We start from the raw sequence: 23,141 nt of genomic DNA, 5'->3' as shown, positions 1-23,141 counted from the left end.
TTTTTTTGTAAATCATATTCTGTTGTCAAATATTTAAAATCTATTTTTATGGACTTCACTTTACTCTTTGAGTATATCATCCTGTTTTAGTTAAAACATTTGGGCTGGAGTTTTATGGCTAGGCATGAGCAATACCCTGGGCCCCACAGACAGACAGTAGACATACATACATACATACATACTTACATACATAATACATGTATACAAACATTCGCACACATGTAAACACACACCTGTTAAGCATGTACCTGTACAGTTCTGCTCCATGATTCTATTTCTGTAATATGGTAAGAAACACACATTTAGTAATAGAAAGAGGATAAGTGCTCGTATGTGGCCAGGACTAATTGAAGAGGTGGAGAGAGGGATCCCAGAGAAGCTAAAGGTCCATTTTTCAGGTGATATTCATTATCTTGTGGCACTCATTATCAGGGCTAGAATTGTAGCTTAGCAGAGCACCTGCCTAGCAAGTACAAGGCCTTAAGTTCTATCCCCAGCAAGGCAAAGCAAAAGGAAATGAAGTTAAAACCCCGCACTAACCATCAATGTGTAGTGTTTCATGTATCTGCTATACCCTAACATGCTCTTAAAAGAAATTCCTCTATTTGCAGTGGTTTATTAATCCCAAATCTAAACAAGTTTAACATGTTGCTTTGGGTTTCTGTACATTCAGTAAAGGGTCAATTCAACAGGTTTAGAATATATAAACGTACATTTCAAAGAATCCCCTGCTTGATAAGAGTGATTTTATTTGACTGAAGTCCCCAAGCTCCTCAGCATACTTGGAGATTCTCGTATTCTTTAAATCCTCTCCTTCCTTCTGTCCCTTCCTTCTTTCCTTTGTGGTACAAAATTCTCCGTTTCTGAGGGATAGTGTCACTGCATGGAGAAGTCAATCAATCATCCTGTTCTTTCAGCAATAATGAAAAAAGGTGTCTTTAAAGTTTTTATTCGGCATAAAATAGTTGCCATATTTATGGGGTGCAGCACAGTGACACTGCTATACATGTGTGCAGTGTGTGAGGACCTGATCAAGGTGTCCACCATCTCAAACACTGTACATTTCTTTGTGTTAGGAACACTCAAGATTCTCTGTGATGGCCATTCCTGATTGTCAACTTGACTACATCTGGAAAGAACTACAATCTAGAAATGGAGGACTAACCTGTGATCCAGATCTTGAGGCCGGAAGACACAGGTTTCTGACTTGGATCTTGACATGAAGATCTTGAGGCATAGAGCCATGAAAAGCTTAGGCCCAGGCAAGGTAGAACATGCTTCAAGTTCAAGGTCGGTATGGGACAAAGCAAGTTTTAGATCCAGGTGTGGTGGCACACACCTTTAATCTTGGTCATACCTTTTGCTGGAGACCTATGTAAGGGCATTGGAAGAAGAAAGATTCAGTCTTCTTCGACTGCTTCCACTTACTTGCCAGCAATTCGTTGGAACCTATTTCTTCAGGATTCTAGCTTATACAGAAGACCAACTGAAACAACTAGCTTCATGGAACTGAGCAACTACTAGATTCCTGGACTTCCCATTCACAGCTGCCCATTGTTAGGTTAGTTGGACTACAGACTGTAAGTCATTACAATAATATTCCTTAATATATAGAGACCTTCCATAAGTTTTGTGACTCTAGAGAACCCTGACTAAATATATCCTCTTTTCTAGAATTTTGTTTCTTTTGGAAACATAAAATTGTTGCTTACCTGAGTTAACCTATTAGGCTGTAGAACATTAAAAGTTGTATGTCATTTATGTGCATATGTATGCATGTTCACGTGTGTGCAGAAGCCCGACCTTGGCTGTCTTTCTTGATTATGCTCCTCCTTATTGAGGAAGGGTCCCTTGCTGAACCCAGAGCTTGCCATTTTGGCTTGTCTGGCTAGCCAGCTGTCTCTGGGAATTCTGTCTTTGTATATTGAGTGTTGAGATTATAGGTACACTACCATACCCACCCAGCTAGACATCTCCCAGCTTTTTCTATGCTACTTAACTGTTGTCTTAGTTACTCTTCTATTACCATATAAAACACCATGATCAAGGCCATGTATGTAAGGAAGCATTTGAGGATTCATGGTTCCAGATGGTTAAGAGTTCATGATCATCATGGTTGGGAGCATGGCAGCAGGCAGAATCACGAAGCCCACCTCAGTGATACACCTCTTCCAACAAGGCCACACCTCCTAAACCTTCCCAAACCATTCTACCAACTGGAGACTAAGCATTCAAACATATGGGCCATGGAGGCTATTTTCATTCCAGCCACCACAACTGTGTTCTGTCTAACTCTCTCCCTTTCCTTTCCCTGACTCAAGTTACCACTTTGGTGAGATGAATGTCCTTAGCTTTCTCATTTCTGTTTCTTAGCTCAGTGTCCTTCAGGCTCATTCATGCTGCTAGGCATGATAGAATTTCATTACTTTTATGGTGGAATAAGATTCCATTATATGGCTATTACATGTTATATCTATTCATGCATTAATGGATGCCTAGGTGGATCGTGTACCTTGTTTATTGTGAGCCAGAGCATCAATAAACATGGCAGTACAGGTGCCTTGAAAGAGTGGCTTATTTCATTTCCTTTGGAATCATGCCCAGTAGAAGGATTACATGATTTTATAGTAGTTCTGTTTCTAATTGTATTTTTTTTTAAATTGCCACACTGTTTTCCATGGTGGCTGTACTAATTTATATTCCTACTGGTAGTGTGTAAGAGTTCGTTTTTGACATACTCTCCAGAATCTCGTTTTTTTGGTAACAACCATTCTAACTGTGTGGGATGCATTATTATGGGATACACTTGCATTTCCCTGATTGTGTTGAGCAGGCCTTGCACACATGTCTCTGCCACTTCTTTCTGACCTATAATGGTTTCAGTGAGAAACTTGATGTCATTCAAATGGCTCTTTTCTTCTATAAGAAACGTTGTATGTCTCTTTGTCTACTTTTAGGATTTTTCTTTTTTTCTGTGATTTGATTCATGTTTAGTGATGACAAGGTTTAGTGTAAATTTTCTCTAAGATCAAGACTTTTTGTTGTTAATTATAGAGTTTTTGCCATTATTTTCCTGGATACCTTTTTCGAATTATTTCCCCTTTTCACTTCTGGTAGGTAAAGGCTCTCTGTGGCCTGGCAGCCAGCCAGGAAGACACAAGGCTGTTCCTGCTGCTGCAGAAGTACACAATAAAAATGACCTAGAGTCTTATTGCCATCTTGATATTTGTGGGTACTTATGTATTTATGTGCAGCTGGTTTAAACTCATTAATAATAAACTCCAACTCACCAATAATATATTGCTGTCACACTAAGGAAAGAAATCAAAGCACTTCCCCCAGGTGTCATTTAACCCAGAGCAAGCTGAGATATGAAATCTCACCTTCACACCTCCTGTGCTTCTGTTCTGTCCGCTACAGGAGTCTGAATCTGTGCCTACCCCAAGGTGTTTTGTGAATCTGTCCGTGTCCCTGTGTCTGTCACCTGTAAAGGGCTTGCCTTGCCTTTACTGAACAGCACAGAAAGTATCACAGGGAAGTGTTGCTGTCCCGCAGCAACATAAAACAGTAGGTTACCTGGAATACGAAGTTAGAAATAGATAGGAAAAGATAGAAGGAGATATGAGAGAGTGGCCACAGATATACCTACCCACATGGAAAGGTAAAAATTAGATGGGAGACTCTCTGCTCAGCCATCTTGGTTCTTTAATGTTAATTCTTTTGTTCTCGCAACAGGTAAAGTACTTGGGGCAAACCACCCCCCCAAACTACGTCGGTATAACAGTCCAATCAGAAACTTCCTTCTTGCAAATAGAGGTGGAGCTACTGAATGTAGCTGCTTCCACAACGCTGTGTTAATGTCTAGGCTTAGGGGAGGGAGACCACAGGGAAGGAGCCATACTTTATGGAAATCTTAATGGAGTCTTACAAGGGAGTAAGTCCCAGACTCCACAGCACGGAAGTGACATCACACGGAAGTGACATCACTGCTCAGCAAGCACTGGCCCTGTGCTGGACTCAATATTTATGGTGGTTATTCATTTTTAGAAGATTGCTTTCAACATCTATTTTTGCTGCTTTCTGCAGGTGAGTATTAGAACACGGGTATGTTATTCTGGTTAGAGTAGTGGAAGAGTATGTAAGATTGCAGCAATGCATTAGCTTAGGTTGTAAATGTTGTTTACATGGCAAATCCAAGGCAAAAATGTTGGTTGTTAGACTATTCTAAAGGCAGGTTAAGCAGGCTGAGTGCACAGCTGGGTAGCAGTCTTAAGTCAACTCAGGGTGTAGTAATTACTCTGGCTGTGAGGTCCAGAAAAGAAGTTCCAGCCTCTTAGAATGTAAGAGCTTATTTTTCCTAACACTGCACTGAGATCATGTACATTCATTTATGAGTCTTGCCTTTTAACTTTTGGACTAAATTAAGTATATCCTTTTATTCCAGAGTTATGCCATTACTTGCAAGTTAGGTTCTCAATCATAACCATGGCTCATCTTTTACTGAAAGAGATACTACTGCCTTCATCAGTCAGTTCACCGGAATTGGTTCTAGATAACTTTCAACTCTGACAAAGCAATCAAATTTATCTTCAAAGGACATATTTAACACGAACAGAAACACAGGAAAGAATGTGCTAGATCCTGAATTTTACCAGTAATGGAGGAGCTCCAAAAAGGGTTGAGAAGTATCAAAAGAAATATCCAACAACTGTGTGGCTTCCCAGGACTACTCGAAGATGACAGGATTCATGGATATTTTCGATTTGGGGCTGGGCTGGGGATGTGACATAGTGATAGAGTGCTTGCTTAAGATGTGCAAGGAGTTTGTTTTAATTGCTAGTACTAGGGGAGAGGGGTTGCTTTATGATCAGTACATATCTGTATGTGAATGTGTGCATGTGCATGTGCGTGTGTGTTTGAGATGTTAGTGTGTATGTGACTATTGAGGCTTCCGTGAGAGGGAAGGAACTTTCTATTTCTGTAATATCCTTGAGAACTTTAATAGCAAGTCTTTAGGTGCAAAGGTTACTAAAACACATTTGTAGATTCATATCCATGGGGAACCATTCCCCAACTGATATACTGCGATAGTTTAGAACACATGAAGGAGCTGGGCAGTGGTGGTGCACACCTTTAATCCCAACACTTGGGAGGCAGAGGCAGGCAGATTTCTGAGTTCAAGGCCAGCCTGGTCTATAGAATAATTTCCAGGACAGCCAGGGCTACACAGAGAAAACCTATTTCCAAAAACAAAACAAAACAAAACATGAAGGACTATATTAATATTACTACCTTCTATGAGACAGGGTTTTCATTATATAGATCTGGCCTGAAACTTGCTATTTAGACCAGGCTGGCCTTGCCTTGAACTTAGAGTTCCACCTGTTTCTACCTCCTGAGTGGTGAGGTTAAAGATGTGCGCCACACCTGTCTATGAGACAGTTCTAGAACATTGGAATATTTATTATTATGGACATCTAAATCTTAAGCAATTTTTACAAAAAGCTACTATGTCCTTTGCTAGTTGAAAAATAACTTGCCTGGTATGGTGACTCACGTCTGTCACTCCAGCTCTCAGGAGGCAGGAGGATCAGGAGTTCAAGTGTGTCCTTGGCTCTAAAGTCAGTTCAAGGTCAGCCTTGACTATGACCAAAGACTTTCTGAGAATACCTTCCCTCAATTAAAAAAAAAAAGCAAGAAAAGTAAGTGATTCTTTCACTTTGGGGGGGGGGGTGGAGTGGAGAATACAGGGTCTGCTAAGAAATAGTTTACTGCAGCCTATAGAGAGAAGGCTTTAACATCTTGCAAGGAGAATGCTTCCCTTCTGTGACATTTGCTTTCTTTAACCATCAATAAACAGGACTTGATCTAATAGTGAAGTTTAACACATCTGACCCTGAGGTTTTTATTAATTCAGTATTGTACTCTCATTAAAAAGCCTCCTCAAACAGCTCCCTCTATGTCTATTTGATAGAGGAGGGCACCAAGTTTACAGAGGTAAAGAGGGCTGGAAATGGCACAGGCATTCATGCACAGGCTTGGAAATGGCACAGGCATTCATGCACAGGCTTGGAAATGGCACAGACATTCATGCACGGGTTTGGAAATGGCACAGGCATTCATGCACGGGTTTGGAAATGGCACAGGCATTCATGCACAGGTTTGGAAATGGCACAGGCATTCATGCACGGGTTTGGAAATGGCACAGGCATTCATGCACGGGTTTGGAAATGGCACAGGCATTCATGCACAGGCTTGGAAATGGCACAGACATTCATGCACGGGTTTGGAAATGGCACAGGCATTTACACACAGGTTTGAGGGACCACTCTTCATGCTCTGCCTCCTTTGCCCCCACTGCCCCTCGGGCTATATTGGACTCTGTGATCTGGAGAGGATTTGAATGTCTGTCTGGGTCAAAAGCCAGTCTAGGTTTCCAGAAGAAGAGAAATGGCTTATTGCCCATATTAAGTTTAAATACTCTCCAAAAAGCCATTTAAATGAAGTAAGTTTATCAGAGACTTACACAGTTTGGACACCAAAAGCCCAGCAGTTTAATTCAAAGGTTCTCAGAGGCTCCGTTATCCATTACCACTTTCATTTCCTGAGGACCAAGAATGTTCTATTGCCATCACCAATATACACAGAGATTTTTAAAAAAGTATCTGACTTAATACCTGCTATACGCATAAATGAAGTATGTTCCCTTAAATATGCAGGCCTGTTTCCATGACTGTCTGCCAGCACAGGCTGGGATGTGCCATAAGAAGGAGTAACTGTAAAGATATTTGTAGTTTAGCACAACAATGTTTATTTCTTGCTCACACAAAATTTATTGTGGGTGGCTATATCTCCAGGACATGAGTCCTCCCATGTGGTGACTCAGACTGCTCTGTGTCTAGGCAGTTCCATTCAGAACAAGACTCTCTTCCCAACCACTGTGGCAAGGAGAAGAGGGACTGGGTAGTCAGAAATAGCATTTCACTATCTTAGCCTACAAACACCTCATCACTTCTGCTCAGATTTCATTAGTCATCATAGTCACGTGGCCTTGCTTACTTGAAAGGGCAGTTGAGAAAGACTGTTTTCTGTGTGTCTAGAAGAAGAAAATGGGAAACTGTCAACATGAGTAATGTCTGCACAGTAAACCACCGACTATAGGCACAGGACTATATAGGCACAGGACTATATAGGCACAGGACTATATAGGCACAGGACTATATAGGCACAGGACTATATAGGCACAGGACTATATAGGCACAGGACTATATAGGTACAGGACTACATAGGCACAGGACTATATAGGCACAGGACTATATAGGCACAGGACTATATAGGCGCAGGACTATATAGGCGCAGGACTATATAGGCGCAGGACTATATAGGCGCAGGACTATATAGGCGCAGGACTATATAGGCGCAGGACTATATAGGCGCAGGACTATATAGGCGCAGGACTATATAGGCACAGGACTATATAGGCACAGGACTATATAGGCACAGGACTATAGGTAGTTATCCACTTAGAAATACAGAGCTGCCTACTCAAGATGGGAAATCACCTACCACAGGACTGAGAAAATAGTTGTCTCTCCAGCATCCTTGCTCCCTTCAGTAAAAGCCACAGAAGAGCACATGGGAGTGTGATGTAAGACAAGGGTCAGGAGGAAGGAAAGAAAACTACAGCCCTTAAGATCTGTCTTACTTATCCATCACTTTGGTCTTTGCAAGTATCAAAAATCCCATTCCATCTTTTTTCCTCCTACCCAGGATCCTTCCTGCTTTTAAATAAAGGTCTAAGAATAATAAAATCCAAGAATTCTTCTGAATATAAATGAAGAGATAAAAGGAAACAAGCTCTCATGCATACAAGCTTTAGTGTTCTTTTGGCCCTCCCAGTCTGGAACAAAACGTTGTTGTTTATAAGCTGCTTGGAGTAGGGCATTTTGTTACAGTAGTCCTAAGCAAATCAGAACAATCTCTCGGGTTTTTCACCTGGTCATGCCCAATTCTAGAAAAAAAAAATCTAAGTTAAAAACATTTTTTTCAATAAGATTCTTTTTGACATATTTTAATTTAATAACTGCAGTATCATGCTCCATATTCTACATGTTTGTCTTACTAGTGACTGACACCCCTGATGGTTGCCTGCTTAAATGCAGTGTGGTTTTGTGTCAGCAAATCTAGTGCAGTGGACATGATACCATGTAGCTTCTAAAATGACTTATAAAAGTTAATGTACCTTCTGTGTGTCTGCACTTGAAGACCAGTGTTGCCTATGAGGAAGCCAAGCAGCTACATGGTAAGGCCACATGTAGATCATTCAGAGGACAGTTGACATCTAAGTTACAGACAGTATCTCCTGCCAGTCACCAATAGCCTCCAGATTTGCGAGATAGGTTGTTCAAGACGCTGAGTTTTGTGAATTTGTTGCACAGTAACCAAAAAGTACAACATTTAAATGATGACCAACCTCATGTCCTATATAAACCTTACCCTTGACTCATCATCGAGTGGAAAATTCACCTAAGACGTGACTGTAAGAGTGATGTTACTTTGTCCTTGGTTTTGTATTTTCATAAGGCATGTGTGTCTCAAATTTGGGGATCAAGGTGACCTCCGTTTTTTTTTTGTTGTTGTTTTTTTTTTGTTTTTTTGCTGTGAAAGGTCTCACATATTCGAGCCTGCCAATTTATTTTGTAGCAAATTCCTGATTCTCTTGCCTCTCCCTCCAAAACTCTGGGATTAGAGGTATGCACCACCGTGCCCAGCTCATTTCTCCATTTTTCTTCTCTTGATCCCTCTCTTGGTTCCTTGTTTCCATTTCGCTCCTCCTGCTTTACTATTTCTTCTTCTTCTTTCTCTTCTCCTCCTTTTTTAAATTTTTTTTTTATTTTTTTTTGCCTTCTTATCCTAATTTCCCAATGCTTTAGATCAGCCTGCAGGAACCCCCCTCCAAGTCTTCATCGCTGAATTCATTAGCAGTGCCCCTTGTGGAGGTGAGGCCCAACGAAAAGGCCTGGAAGACTATCAGTGGGTTCCTCTAGTCCACCTTTCGAAGGCTTTGGTTTGACGGAGGACCCCAGAGGCTGGGATCCCTGCTCAGAAGGCAGAGAGGCAAATGACTTAGAGCCTGCAGGCTGCAACCTCTAAGGACGATGGGGCAGTAACCACAGCAGCAAACGCAGCGCAGCTGGCAGCGCATCCTTCAGCAGCTAGACACTGAAACTGCGCGCCTCCCACGCGCTCCGCGACGAAGTCACGCTCCACTGGGGCAAAATGGCGCTACGTCCCTCCCCAGCAGCGTGAGGGGGGTGGGGTGGGGGTGGGTGGGTCGTGCGTCACGTGACCTCGCCTGCCTGCCGCGCGGCCCCGACTGCCCCAGGCACGCGCTGGGAGCCGGGCTGCGGAACGGGCGGCGCTACTGCCCCGCTAGGGGCGTCCTACCTGGTCCCTGCTAGGTCACGACAATCTGTCCAAGCCAAGAACCGATCTGGAGAGCGGGAGAGGGGAGGGGGGGAGGGAGCAGAGGCCAAATGTGGGGGAGGCTTGTAGAGGCAAAGGGGGCTGCAGAGCCGGCCCCAGGGGTCCAGGCAGCCTTGGGGAGGAGGGATTGGACCCCAGCTGAGCATCTCGGAGTCCTGGCGCTCAGCCGAGTGAGTGTGGGCCCAGGCTGTGGACACTCAGGCTCAGGCTTGGCTGCCCACGGGGTCTAGCCCCCACTCTTCCATCTATGATCACTAGGCTGGGGCATTTCATGGGGGTTCGCACTGCTCCAGCCTCGAAGCCAGCAGCATTGAAACATAGCTTCAGCCAAATGCTCCCTTCCCCGTAGGGAGAGAGGACCATAGGGTGCTCGGGGACCTCCGCAGCCACCGATGTGTGTGCTGGGTGGGCTTGGCCGCGCTGCCCGCCCGCGCGCCCCCCCTCGGGAGGAGGGCCCAGCGATGCGCTGTGACCGTGCCGCCTCCATGTGGCTGCTGATGGGCCCAGGGGGGAGCAGGCATGGGGCGCGGCCGCGCCTCCCTCCTACCCCTCCTCGTGGATGGCTGGCTAGGCGATGAGCAGACGTGAGGGGCTAGCTGGCCGCCCGGCTCTGCAGGACGCTGCCTGGCTCCCGAGCGTCGGTCCCTCCGCGCCCGGGGCAGGAGCGGCTGGGCTGGGCTTAGAGGCCAGGCGGGCGAGCGCAAGCTCCCGGCTTCGCTATGGGGCACAACGGCAGCTGGGTGTCACCGAACACCAGCCACCCGCGCAACACGTCGGGCGCCGAGGCTGGCGCCAACCTCAGCGCGTTCGGGGAGCTGAGCGAGGCGCAGCTGTATCGCCAGTTCACCACCACCGTGCAGGTCGTCATCTTTATTGGCTCGATACTCGGTAAGCCAACCCGCGGGGCCACCAGCGGGCCGGGCTTCCCCGAGGACACAAGAGCTGCCGTGGGGTGCGGGGTGCCTGGCCATGTGCGGGGAGTTGAAGGAGGTTTAAGTTAAGCGAGGGCGGTCACCTCCAGCCTGGTGGCTGGAAGCAGAAGAGTTAGGACAGGGCTTCTCTTGGTAGTATACCCAGGTTCTGGCTAAAGACCTGTCCAGACAGTCCTTGTCCAAAGCTTCAGAATCCGCGCATCACCGCTTGCTTACCTTCTGGTGCCCGGGAGCCTCGCTGTTGTTTACAAATACGAGCAGCGATTCCCAGGGAATTTGTTACTGATGAAGGAATGTTAACTCAATCAGTCAAAGATGTGTTTTTGTGCTACTATGCCCTATATAAAAGAATTATTTTTTGAAAAAGCTCTATTTTACGTGTCAGTTTTTCTAGTAACAGGGACCGAGGTTTTTTTTTTTTTTTTTTTTTTTTTTTTTAAAGAGAGTGTGAAGTTAAACTTTACATTGTGTTCAGATAATTTTACAATCTCGGAGTAAAATGAAACCCTTCGGACTCCTCCACCTGTGTTTTAACTGCATAACAGAGATAAGAAAAAAACAAATGTCTCAAACCCCACACAATAACTATAGATTTCTTCCCTTGTTCAGAGGGTATTAAAAAAAATAAATTGACCAAAATGAACTCCGCTACATGGTCACAGGGCACTGAATCGGTTTTCAAAAAAAGCTGCAGGACCTAAGAAGGATGAAGAATACTGTTCTTGTAATTTCTTGTGCAATGGCTAGTAAAATTTGTGTGGGCTAGCGTGAGACTCACCTCTCCTTCCCTCTACTCTTAAATGGCTCTTGCTCTTTAGGGCAACTCTTTAAACAATAAATAGTACAATCAGACTGCTTTCCATTGAGGTTTGGCAAGCACAGTGGATACTAGCAAAACGGGCTTCAATTCTCTGTTGTGACATTTGTAAGAATGTGAAAAGATTACAGTTTATGTGTGGATGTTGTGGGGAAGAGAAGTCAAAGTTTCAAAGTCAGAATAAATTATATTTCCTAGACACTTGGGAATTTCCATGGAAACCAAGATATCTGAGATATTGAAAGACTATATTTGGAAAAAACTAACGTGTGGAATTTCCCTTTATACTTTCTCAAGTTGTTATCCCTCTAGCCCTTTCTGTTGTAATAGTCTTTCCCACTTTTTGTCATGAAGCATTTTCAGCTGTCTCTGTTACGTTGTCTGATGTGTGTTTTCAAGTGGACTGCTAAATGCACATTTACACAATAAGACCTTATGTTTCAAATATTTCTGAGGTTCATTAACAGTCACTAACTAAACATTTACTATGCAAAAGTACTGTGCAAAGAATTAAATTTCAATATTGCTTCTCTTAAAATATATATTAGTGGGAAAGGCAGAAAAAATGACCTTGGGTTTTTCAGATATATACATCTTTCATATATGCATATATTATGTATACATACTTACTTACACACACACACAGACACACACATATAGCTTTTCCCCATGGCAACTTTCCTGTTGAAATTTTTTTTCATGGATTGAATTCAATCCATGAAAAAGGTTACTGGAATAGAAGATAGATATTGTGTCTACAAAAGACATAGTGAACAGTGGGCATTGAAATGCTATTTCTGCGATCTCTCTGTATTTTTCTCTTTCCTGTCTTTCCTTGAACTGAATTCCTTGAACTTTTAGGTAAATGGGCTCTTATTTCAGTTTATTTCCACACAGCACTTGTGAATGACATACAAAACTGCCTTCACGGATAGGTTTAAAAAAAAAAAAGGATTCATTTCTCCTTGATCTTTGGTTATGCCTGACTAGACCTACTAAGAAATCTATTTGCTCTATTCTATTTCTGGAAAATACAAATATAGATAGCATTTTGTTTCCTTGAAAACATAGCTGAATTGTCACATTGTCCTGTGAGCTTACTCTTTGTGGGCGCTCTCGATTCATTGTTCTAGAAGGATCTGATCCATTCAAACAAATCTATGTACATGAGATTTTCCTGGAAATGCCAGTTGAGGCTCATTATTTAACAGTCCAAAGCTATGTCCAGCTACATGCAAGACATGCAAACTTGGGACTATAGCCCCAAAGTCCACAAATAGAAGGAAGTCACTGAGCAGCAGTAGGAGGAAGGTAAAGCCTTTGGAGGGTGGAGTACTGTCTCCTGATGGGTTAGCCATGACTTCCTGTACCTACTTCGAATCTCAAACATAGGCAAATGAGTTGGCCTTTACTTTTTCTCTCTAAACAAATACACTCTACACATCTTCCAAATAGTTTTCTCTTTCTTAGGCTTCCTGAGACTCCTTAGTACACAGGAGTCTTAGTACACAGTTCCTTGCACTGCAATCTTGTAAAACTTTAAGCACTTTAACTGGAAAATGTCACAGTAACTTGGGATAACTGTAATATTTCAGTCATAGAAATATTATTTATTGTGCTGAAAATGACTCAAGAAGTGCTCAAATAATGTGCCTTTTGGGGACCTGAGTAAATGAGAGTTTCTCAGCCATCACGACACAGTATCTCGGGATGCCTTCCGTTACACGGGGATCCTGCAAGACAGTTCAGGTCCTCTAGTAGGCTCACACCACATCTAGACTCAACAATTAGAAATGAAAGTCTCAGAAAAACTTGAATTTGCCATTTCCAATAAGATAGAACTTGGAGGGCATGGTGGCACATGTCCTTCATCCTAGTGCTTGGGAGGCAGAGGCAGGCAGATCTCTGCGTTCCAGGCCAGCCTGGTCTACAGAGGGAGTTCCAGGACAGCTAGGACTACACAGAGAAACTCCATCTTGAAAAACAAACACGAACACAAACAAACAAAAAAACTGAACCCCACAGGACTGATTTTTCTTTTCTCAGTCTCCTTGGATTCACAATGAAAACACCGACAGAGGTACATTTCTCTTTGTTGCTTTGCTTTAGAAAGGTCAGTAGTTATGACTGACTATTACTGCCAAGCTACTCCTACCCAGATCGCTTGTCACCTGTGACTGTTATCCTTGGAGGCATGGGAGACATTTTTTAAAAACAGGTTAACATGGCCTAAGTTTATTTTATTCATAACAAATTGAACTTAAAAATTAATATGAAAAGGCAAATATAAATTTAATCAATGAATATAAAATGACAATATGGGTCTAAATCTTTTTTTGGAATAGGTAACATGAAGATATATATTTAAATATTAATATCTATTTTTTATTATATGCAACACTATATATTTTTATACCAATCATAAAAATGGTGGACATATTATTAAATGAGCATAAGTAGATAAAGTATTTTTGTTTGTTTGTTTGGGTTTAGTAGAGCTTTAAAATCTTGGCTCTTACTGTTGTACAAGCCCAAAATAAGAACAATATTTAGACATTGGAGTTCATTGCAATAAGGATGTACTTCAATGACCGTCACATCACCAAAGGATTTTACCTCAATCATAGCTAAGCTGGGAGTTGACAGTTCTGCTGCTCCAAGGAATGAATTGTAGGCATGATTTTTGGATACAGACTTCCTGTTATGGTCAAAGCTATTTGACTTGAGTGATTGTCTTCATTCTCAGCCCACAGGGAAGAAGTTATATTCATTTAAGAAATGGTGTGTGTATTAAGATGGTCTACCCATGAAGTCATTCATTAACTGTTTCAATGAACAATGGTTCTGCTTGGAGGGTGGCACAGACATTAGGTGAGGGTAAGAGTCTGGTTCATTGCATGAGAGACATTTTTAAAAAATGAATTTCCCATTAAAGTCACCACTGAAAACAATAGCCATCATGTAAGTATTGTACACTAAAATTTACCTTAGAGTGTTTTAAAATAGAGGGGTCAACTTTTCTTCCTCCCACCAAGCCATGATGTATAAATGGTTCTTGGTTTCTAAGTTGGTCTCCTTTGCCAACTGTTATACACTGACTATAGGCTGGATACCCATAGCCTCCTGCATACGTTGCAGATAGAACCCCTGTGTGAAGGTCTGTAAGAAGTAGGTCTTTTGAAGAAAGTTTAGATGAGATCAGGTTTAGTGACAAAGGGCTCATAGACTCTGTCTCTTCACCTCGTGAAGATGTAGCAGGAAGGCAGTAGTCCATAAATCAGGAAGGGGGCCTTCCTCCGAACCTGCTCATACTGCATCTGAACTGGAACTTCCTAGCTTCCAGAATTGTTAGAAATAAACATTATTCAAGCCACCCAATCTATGCATTATGTTTTGTTTCTTTTTAATGGCAGCCTGTGCTGGCCACTATACTTATAATGGTGTAGAGTGAGTCACCGTGAAACTGATAACCACAAAGTAAATGTTCTCTATTACCCTTTGTCTTATTCTTTCAAAACAGGTTCTTGCACTGACCACGTACCTAGGCTGCTGTCCCAGGTATCTTCCTGTCTCTGCCCTCCTTCCCCCACTCCACTAGGATTACAAGTTGGCCTTTTACATGCATGCTGGGATCTGAACTCAGGTCCTCATGCTTTCAGAGTAAATATTCCTATCCACTGAGTCATCTCTATAGCCCTAAAGTATTCATCTTAAAGGAAAAATAGGCAGAAGGCACATGCAGCTCAGTTAGGTAGAGTGCTTGCCTAGCATATAAGAGACCATTGGTTTGATTCGAACAATTGGGTATAGGGTGAGGGGAGGGGAGGGAGGGAGGGAGAGAATGGGCTCCTTGAATCTGTTCAACAGATAGATGATAAACACCGTGTTGCCTCTTGCTTGTTTTTTATAGTCTTCCGGCAAAATCACATGGCATGCAAGCGATGTTCATGATAGAAACATGTATTTGTGGCTTTGATACTAGCTAGATGAGTCTTGGAGTTTCCTAGTTAAATGTTTGACAGGTGATATATTATGCTAGCTTGTGCTCAGAATTCATAATTATATAGAATAATTTTTGGTTAACCATAATTACAGACAATAGTAACATAATACTAGCTACCTTACATCTATATGCTGTTTCTGTTTTGGCATGTCTAGAAGCCTGTATAGACTACATAAAAAAACCAAGGTATCCTAGTTACACACCTGTAATCGCAGGATTTGGGATTTGGGAGGTGGAGGCAGGAAGATCAGGAATTCAAGGCCAGCCTTAACTACATAGTGAGTTCAAGGCTAGGCTGAGCTGAACAAGATCCTGTCTCAACACAGAGAGAGACAGGGGTCGGGGAGAGGGAGAGAGGGAGGGAAGGAAAGAAGGAGAGAGAGAATAATGTATATCGAAATCAGGACATGGCTGGGTCAGTAATTAGCCTGGATAGATAAACCCAATATATTGAGTCCAAATGCCTCATCTTTGATTTTCATATGATAGAAGCTTACTCCACCCATTCTCCTCCCTCTATTTTTATTCTTGTGTGTGCATGTGTATATACAATGTGTGTGCATGTGCATATACAGGTGTGTGTGCATATGTATATGCAGGTGTGTGTGCATGTGTATATGCAGGTGTGTGTGCATGTGTATATGCAGGTGTGTGTGCATGTGTATATACAATGTGTATGCATGTGCATATACAGGTGTGTGTGCATATGTATATGCAGGTGTGTGTACATGTGTTTATGCAGGTGTGTGCATGTGTATATACAGGTGTATGTACATGTGCATATACAGGTGTGTGTGCATATGTGTATAGAGGTGTATGTGCATGTGCATATACAGGTGTGTGTGCATGTGTGTGTATAGAGGTGTATGTGCATGTGTATGTGCAAGTGTGTGTGCATGTATATATGTAGGTGTGTGTGCATGTGTATATACAGGTATGTGTGCATGTGAAGGTCATAGGACAACCTTGGGTGTCACCCTCAGGTATTTCCATCAGCTCCTTTTGAGACAGGACCTCTCACTGGCCTGTAGCTCACTAACTGGGCTGCACAGTCTGGACAGTGAGGCCCAGGGACCTCCTTGCATTGGCATCACGAGCCCAGAAGTTCCAAGTACCCTTCACCATGCCTAGCATTTTTATGTGGGTTCTGAGAACTGAACTCAAGTCCTTGTGTTTGCAAGCATTTTACTGACAGAGATAGTCTCCTAAGCACTCATTTTTTTCTTGTTTTAAGTTTGTAAAGGTAGAATACAAAATAATGATCATTTAGTTTTCCTGTAGTCTGCCAAGCACAGGAACTCCTCCTGATCTCCATCTGAATGAAGGGCTATCATCCCTTGCTGCTCTGTCCTTGGCCTGCTTATGTATAATACATCTTCCTACATTTTAATTCTTCTTGGAAATTTAATTCTCTGTTGAAAACCATTAAAAAACTCCAGCATTTAAGGTAAAATTTATATGCTACAGAATTTACCACTCAGTGGTTTTTAGTATATTCACAGAGTTGGGCAATCTCGTTATTATTTAATTTGGAAACATTTTTAACATTTTACAAAGAAAATGTGCCCATTATGCCAATCTCATCAGTACTCTGAGTTGTAGTAGTCACTAATCTATTTTTGTCTCTGTGGATTTTCTGTTATAGACATTTCATATATTTGAAGTCACATGTGTTATCTTTTAGGACAGGTTTCTTTCCTTTGTAATATATTATTGTATTGTAGTGGGTATCAGAATGTCACCACTATTATTTATTCTTGGTGCTGGGAATTGAACCTAAGGCCTCCTGTGTACTAGGCAAATCTTCCCCACTGAACTGTATTCCTTCTCAGCTCTCACTCCTTATTAAAAAGCTGTTGCATTAAGGTCAGCCAGATAGCTCAGCAGGACACTTGCCAAGGAGCTTAATGACCTGAAAGGAAGAAGCAGAGAACATGCTCTTGCAAGTTGTCCCTTAACTTCTACCCATGTGTTGTGCATGCTCATGCCTGCATGCACAGAGATGGTATGTATTCATGTAGGTATCTATGTAAATAAGTAAATGTAAAAATTGCTAAGTAGCATCCTCTAGTCTGGACTCAGTACATTCTGTGTAACCATTCATCATTTGATGGGCACTTGGGTGACTCACCTGTTGACTGCTGTAAATACTGGTGCTTGCTATGAGAATTCAGTATGTAAGCTTTTGTGTGGATGCATACCTTAGACTTGAATGGGTGGGTCATAGAACTCCGTGGTTATCCTTTTCATTGCCAAATTGTTTTCCACAGTGTCTGCATCATCTTTCCTTCTTGCTTGAGGTGTATTTGAGGGTCCTATTTACAATTTTGTTAATAAATGTTATAGTTTGTCATTTTTTGTGGACCCACATTTTAGTGCCTATGAAGCGGTATCTCATTGTGACTTCAGTGTAGATTTCTCTAATGGCTAATGATGTTAAGCATTCATGTGCTCATGACCCACTTGGGTATCTTCTTGTTAGTAGCATCTGTTCAATCATTTGTTTTTTTTGTTTTTTGTTTTGTTTACTTGTGAGTAAACAGTCAGGACCCCAAACCCTTAGGTGATTGGCAGATATCTTCCCAACTCTGTGTGTTGTCTGTGCTTCATTATCTTGTTGCCAAAGTCAGAAGCTGAAGAACAAATGAAGCACATTAAAAACAAAACTTGGGGAGGTTGCTGTACCTGATGCCAGATGCCTTTCAACCAAATTTAAATTGCTGTAAAGTGGCATGGTGAGATTTGATTAGAATAAAACTGTTCTGTGAGATTTTGGAAAATTGGGAAAGAAAGCACAATAGTGGAAAATCTAGCCTGGAAAAAAATTAAAGATGTATATACCTATATATACATTACATATAGATGCATATATTCATCATTAATTTTAATAATATATGTATGATTTTAAATTTTTGTGTGTAATGTGCATTTGCTTGTACATATGTGCACCATGTGTGTGCCTGGTGCCTCTGGAGGCCAGAAGAGGTTTACAGACAGTTGTCAGCTGCCGTGTGGGTGCTAGGAACTGAACCTTGGAACAACAAGTACTCCTAAACACTGAGCCGTCTCTCCGAGATCCCTTTTATATTTCCAATACTTGATCATGTCTGACATTTAAATTAAACTGTAATTTTACATCTGCATTAATTACTCTTGTATCTCTGTAGCCATAATCCATGATAGGAATAACTTCAGGTGGGAGCGGGAGGAGAAAATTTTGCTTTGGTTCATGGTTTTTAGAGGGTTCAATCCAGCATGTCAGGGAAAATGTGATGGCAGTAGTGTGTGGTGCAAACTTTTCATATCACAGCAGCCTTGGAGCATGACAAGGACAAGAGGCTGGACATAACCTCCAGAAGTCTGTCCCTTTCTCTCAGCTAGGCTTTGCCTCCCAAAGTTTTTAAAACCTCCCAGACTAGCTCTACCACCTGGGAAACAATTGTTCAAAATACAAGTCTGTGTGGAACACTTCAGATTTAAATGGAAACATTCCATGCCTGGCCTCCAACGGCTCCTAGCCATCTCACAGTCTCACAGTGAGAAATGCAGCTAGTCTGACTTCTGGAGTCCCTAAAGTTTTAATAGTTCCAGTACTGCTAAGATATACACATCCAAAATCTCTACTGAAATTCAAGACAGTCCCTTAGCTGTGAACCCCTATTACATTTGAAAGAGAGTCATATACTTTCAATATACAGTGACACAGAAGTCCTATTCCAAAGGGCAGGAATAAGGGCATAGATGAAACCAAAGAAAGGCAAAGTCATTAGGGTAGAATTAATCACCATAGCTCCATGTTTAATATTGAGAGCCTGTGGTGTCATGATAGAGGCTCTAACAGGCTTGGGTACCATCTCCTCTATAGCTGTGTCACATGCAGCCCACATGGCTTCCTGAGTTGGTATATGCAACTTGCCTTGGCAAATGCCCCATGTTCTTGGCATCTTCAACATCCTGGAGTCTTCATTCTAACTTAGGCTTTACTCTCACAGATTTATGCATAGTCCTCTCAGGAGTTCCTGCAGGGAATCTAATCTTGCTACATTGCCTGACTTCACTGGCTTTTCTCCTGAATGTTGGTGGAAGCCTGCATGACCCTATAACTCTTGTATTATGCATCCTTGCAAATCCAGCAATATATATGAGATGCCAATTTCTGTTGGCAGTTTGAGCAGTAGCCTGGCCTCTTGGACCGTGGCTGCAGTGCCCTTTGAGTGCCTGAGTGGTTGAACTATGGAAAACACTTCCCTGCTGTGCTGGCTGGCTTTATGTCAACTTGACATATAGTGATCTGAGAAGAAGGAACCTCGCTAGAGAAAATGCCTCCATGAGATCTGGGTGTAGGCAAGCCTGTAGAACATTTTCTTAAATAGTGATTGGTGGGTGAGGTCCCAGCCAATTGTGGATGGTGCCATCTCTCAGTTGGTGGTCCTGGTTCTATAAGAAAGCAGGCTGAGCAAGCCAGGAGGAGCAAGCCAGTAAGCAGCATTCCTGCATGGCCTCTGCATCAGTTCCTGCCTCCAGGTTCCTGCCCTGTTTGAGTTCCTGTCCTAACTTCCTTCAATGATGAACAGTGATGTGGAAGTGTAAGACAAATAAATCCTTTCTTCCCCAAGTCGTTTTTGATCATGGTGTTGTATCACAGCACTAGGAACCCTAACTAGGACACCTAGTGAGCTATTTTCAAAAGTAGAGACCCCTTGATAACACTATTTTTTATGTGTCACTTTTAAACTTTACTTTATTTATGTGTATATGTGAATGCCTGATTGTCTGTATGGTGCCACAGTGTGCAGGTGCCTATGGAGACCACATGAGGGTGTTGGAATCCGAAGAACCATAATTACAGGCTGTTGTGAGCAACCCCAAATGGGCGCTGGGAACTGGAATGAAACCCACATCATCTGCAAGAGCAAGAATTCTGAGACATCTCTTCAGCCCCATCACTTTGCTTGAGAAAGAAACGCTTTTAAATGAGTGTAGTTTTACATCCTGGAACCTACATGGGTACTGGGTCTTGCCTGTTCCTGAAATGTGCACAAGACATCTTTCCTGTTGTTACAGTGTAACACGTTGCACAAGACATCTTTCCTGTTGTTACAGTGTAAAACGTTTAGCTTCTTGTAGTCCTTGTATTAGATGGAGAGCCCCCAACTTGAATGAAGCAAACTTAATTTCTCAAGGGAGGAGTGGAGCAAGCCTGAGATTGAGGTTGGAGATTAGCTAACATACTTATAAACTCAGTTTTAGCCTTAACTCTGGAACTAGTAACCATTATCTAGCTGACCGTTTCCTGGACCCCTCTTTGAGTTTAGATCCATGATTTAATAGTTTGGTCATAATTTGTGTAAGTTTGGTTTTCTTTTGTTTTTCGAGACAGGGTTTCTCTGTGTAGCCCTGGCTGTCCTGGTACTCAGTCTGTAGACCAGGCTGGCCTCGAACTCAGAAATCTGCCTGCCTCTGCCTCCCAAGTGCTGGGATTAAAGGCGTGCGCCACCACCGCCCGGCTAAGTTTGGTTTTCTTAAAATTCCACTATAGGCTAGAGTATTGCTAAGGATTAAAGAGGATAATAATTACAAATAAAAACTTTCTCAACGTACTCTAAGGTGTGGGCAAAAGCCAAGAAGCCAAGTGAGAGTCCTGAGCCCTTCCCTTTATTATTGTATCCATTAAAACTACAAAACAGTAGCTCCTCCTCTAGCACACACTTTTTAACCTTATGCTGAAAACTGGAGTGACTCTTCTCAGGAAATTTGTTCAATCTGTGTGTGTGTGTGTGTGTGTGTGTGTGTGTGTGTGTGTGTGTGTGTGTCTGTCTGTCTGTCTGTCTGTCTGTCTCCTTCTCCCCCTCCCTTCCTCTCCCCTCCTTCTCTCCCTCTCTCTGATAGTTTAGGCACGTTTGACTTATCTGCCAGCATGGTAACCATCAAGCAAGATAACTTACAGCAGCCTTACTTTCACACAGAGCTTTTTAGTTTTTGGCACAAACCATGCTGTTTCATTCCATCATTTTAACTATATGAATGATGCAAAGGATAGTTTCTTTCTTTTTTTTTTTTCTAATTAAAATTTTTTTTTCTCTAATAGTACAAACCTAAAAGTTCCAACAGTGAATAGCTGGAGCATGCCTGCTTTCTGTCACTGTCATAAAATGCCTGAGTTATTAGTCTTAAAGGGAGGAAAGGTTTGTTTGGTTCTTGATTTTAGTTTATGGTTGTTTGGCTTCGTGGTTTGGGGCCTGTAGTAAGACTGAAGAGTAAAACAAAGCTGCTCATCTCACAGCATCCAAGAAGCAGCAGATAAAGGAGATGCTGGGGTTCCAACATCTTCTAGGCTATACCCCTAGGACCTATTTCTCTAGGCCTCATATCCTAAAGATTCTACTCCTACCTAACAGGGCTGCAGGATGGGGGCCAAACCATAAGTTTATGGTCCTTCAGGGAATATTCCAGATCTAACAACATCAAGAGCCCATTATCTAAAGAAGAGTTATATAGTAAAGAAAGGTGCTCATTTGAGAGGAGGAATTGGAAGAAGTTTCTAGCTTTACAGAAGGGATTCCAGTCTTAGCAAACAAAGCATGCTATAGGACGTTAGATAGAAAACAACCTCCAGATTGTAATTCCCTATTGCTCTCTCGTGATAGTCCTTCAACAGTTGTCTAGCCCCACTCTTACCCTGGGAGATCCTAGATCATGTTTACTTGTCCACAGTGATTATGTCTGGACTAATATGGGATACATGCTTTTTCTATCAGATCAATCAGGGTGCTTAATATGGAGCCATTGGTAGAGAAGTCCTCTTTCCCCAAGGGTTTGGTAAGTAGTCCAATGGATGCTGAAGGCTGTCTGCTTAGGCTGTGGAGCTAGCAGGAGAAGCAGATGTAAAGATAAGACGACGAGAGAGAAACGGAGACAGAATGAGTGTGCTCTGATACTGTTTGATTCCCTGGAGCTCTGAAGCCTAATTCTATCTCTATATTTTCCACTTATACAAACCCCCAAACCACAACTCTTTTTTAAAATTTAAACTTGAGTTGAGTCACAGTAAAATTTACAGAGGTAGCATTATTCTTATCCCTCATTTGGATTAAAAAAAAAAAAAATCAGAGGGCTTCGTGGCTGGTTCACTAGCACATTTTAACAGCTAGGAAGAGCCTCTGCAGTGAAAACTGGAGGCCTTGCATGAGCAGCATTGGAAACCCCTAGCTGTGAGAACCCAGCAGGAGCCAGAGAGGCTCTGACAGCAGGGGACTCGCTCACAGGCTCTGAGGATGGTCAGGCCCAACAGAGAACAAGGTCAGGGGTGGAAGGTCATGCTCAGGCTCTGAGGATCACAAACGCTGGAATGTGGTAATACTAGAAACTGTGGGTCTGGCAAGATGTTCATGGCTGCATAGAAGCAGAAGCCCAGAAGTGATTCATTGAACCAGGAAATGTTTGAGCTCCTGTCTGGAACCAGCACACAGCCTCTGATGTTTTTAATCTTCATTTAAAAACCTACTTTTACTCAGCAACTTTCACACATAAATATCATTGATGGTTAGTAAATATCATTGATGATTAATATAAAAACCCAGTAATTTGGAAAGAAAACCTAGCTGTGTTAGAAATTGCTGTCATCAGCTGTAGCTCCCCAGAATGCCTCCGGGTTGGATGGAAGCTGGCTTATGCATTCTTAGTGTTTCCAGCCTCTGATCAGGGACAAAGCTTAAAGATGAGGCATCAGAATCACAATCCTCACTGTAGTTCTGGGGCACCTGCAGGACACCCTGGACATCTGGCAGGTGTATGGCTGGGGAACATGCTGCCTTGTGTCTTCTGCTTCTCATTGTCAACATCCAGCAGGTCACTTCTGTGAGGCTGAAATGAGTGTTGTCAGCTGAGCAGTGCCCGGGGGGGG

General features: G+C 42.4%; 1 protein-coding gene across 2 annotated transcripts in view; it reads left to right on the top strand.

Annotated features, from left to right (window-relative positions):
• Positions 1-9,437: 9,437 nt before the first annotated feature.
• Gpr176 (G protein-coupled receptor 176) overlaps positions 9,438-23,141 on the top strand; it is a 114,610-nt gene continuing 100,906 nt past the window's right edge. For both annotated transcript variants that reach the window (XM_031371444.1, XM_031371443.1), the window contains exon 1: positions 9,438-10,374. In XM_031371444.1, the coding sequence (XP_031227304.1) occupies positions 10,061-10,374 (314 nt within the window). In that variant the 5' untranslated portion in view covers positions 9,438-10,060. The remainder of the gene's footprint in view (positions 10,375-23,141) is intronic.

Source organism: Mastomys coucha, unplaced genomic scaffold (genome assembly GCF_008632895.1).
Source record: "Mastomys coucha isolate ucsf_1 unplaced genomic scaffold, UCSF_Mcou_1 pScaffold15, whole genome shotgun sequence".
Lineage (NCBI taxonomy): Eukaryota > Metazoa > Chordata > Mammalia > Rodentia > Muridae > Mastomys > Mastomys coucha.
Note: the sequence above shows the minus strand (reverse complement) of the source record. Positions and strands in the feature narration are given on the sequence as shown.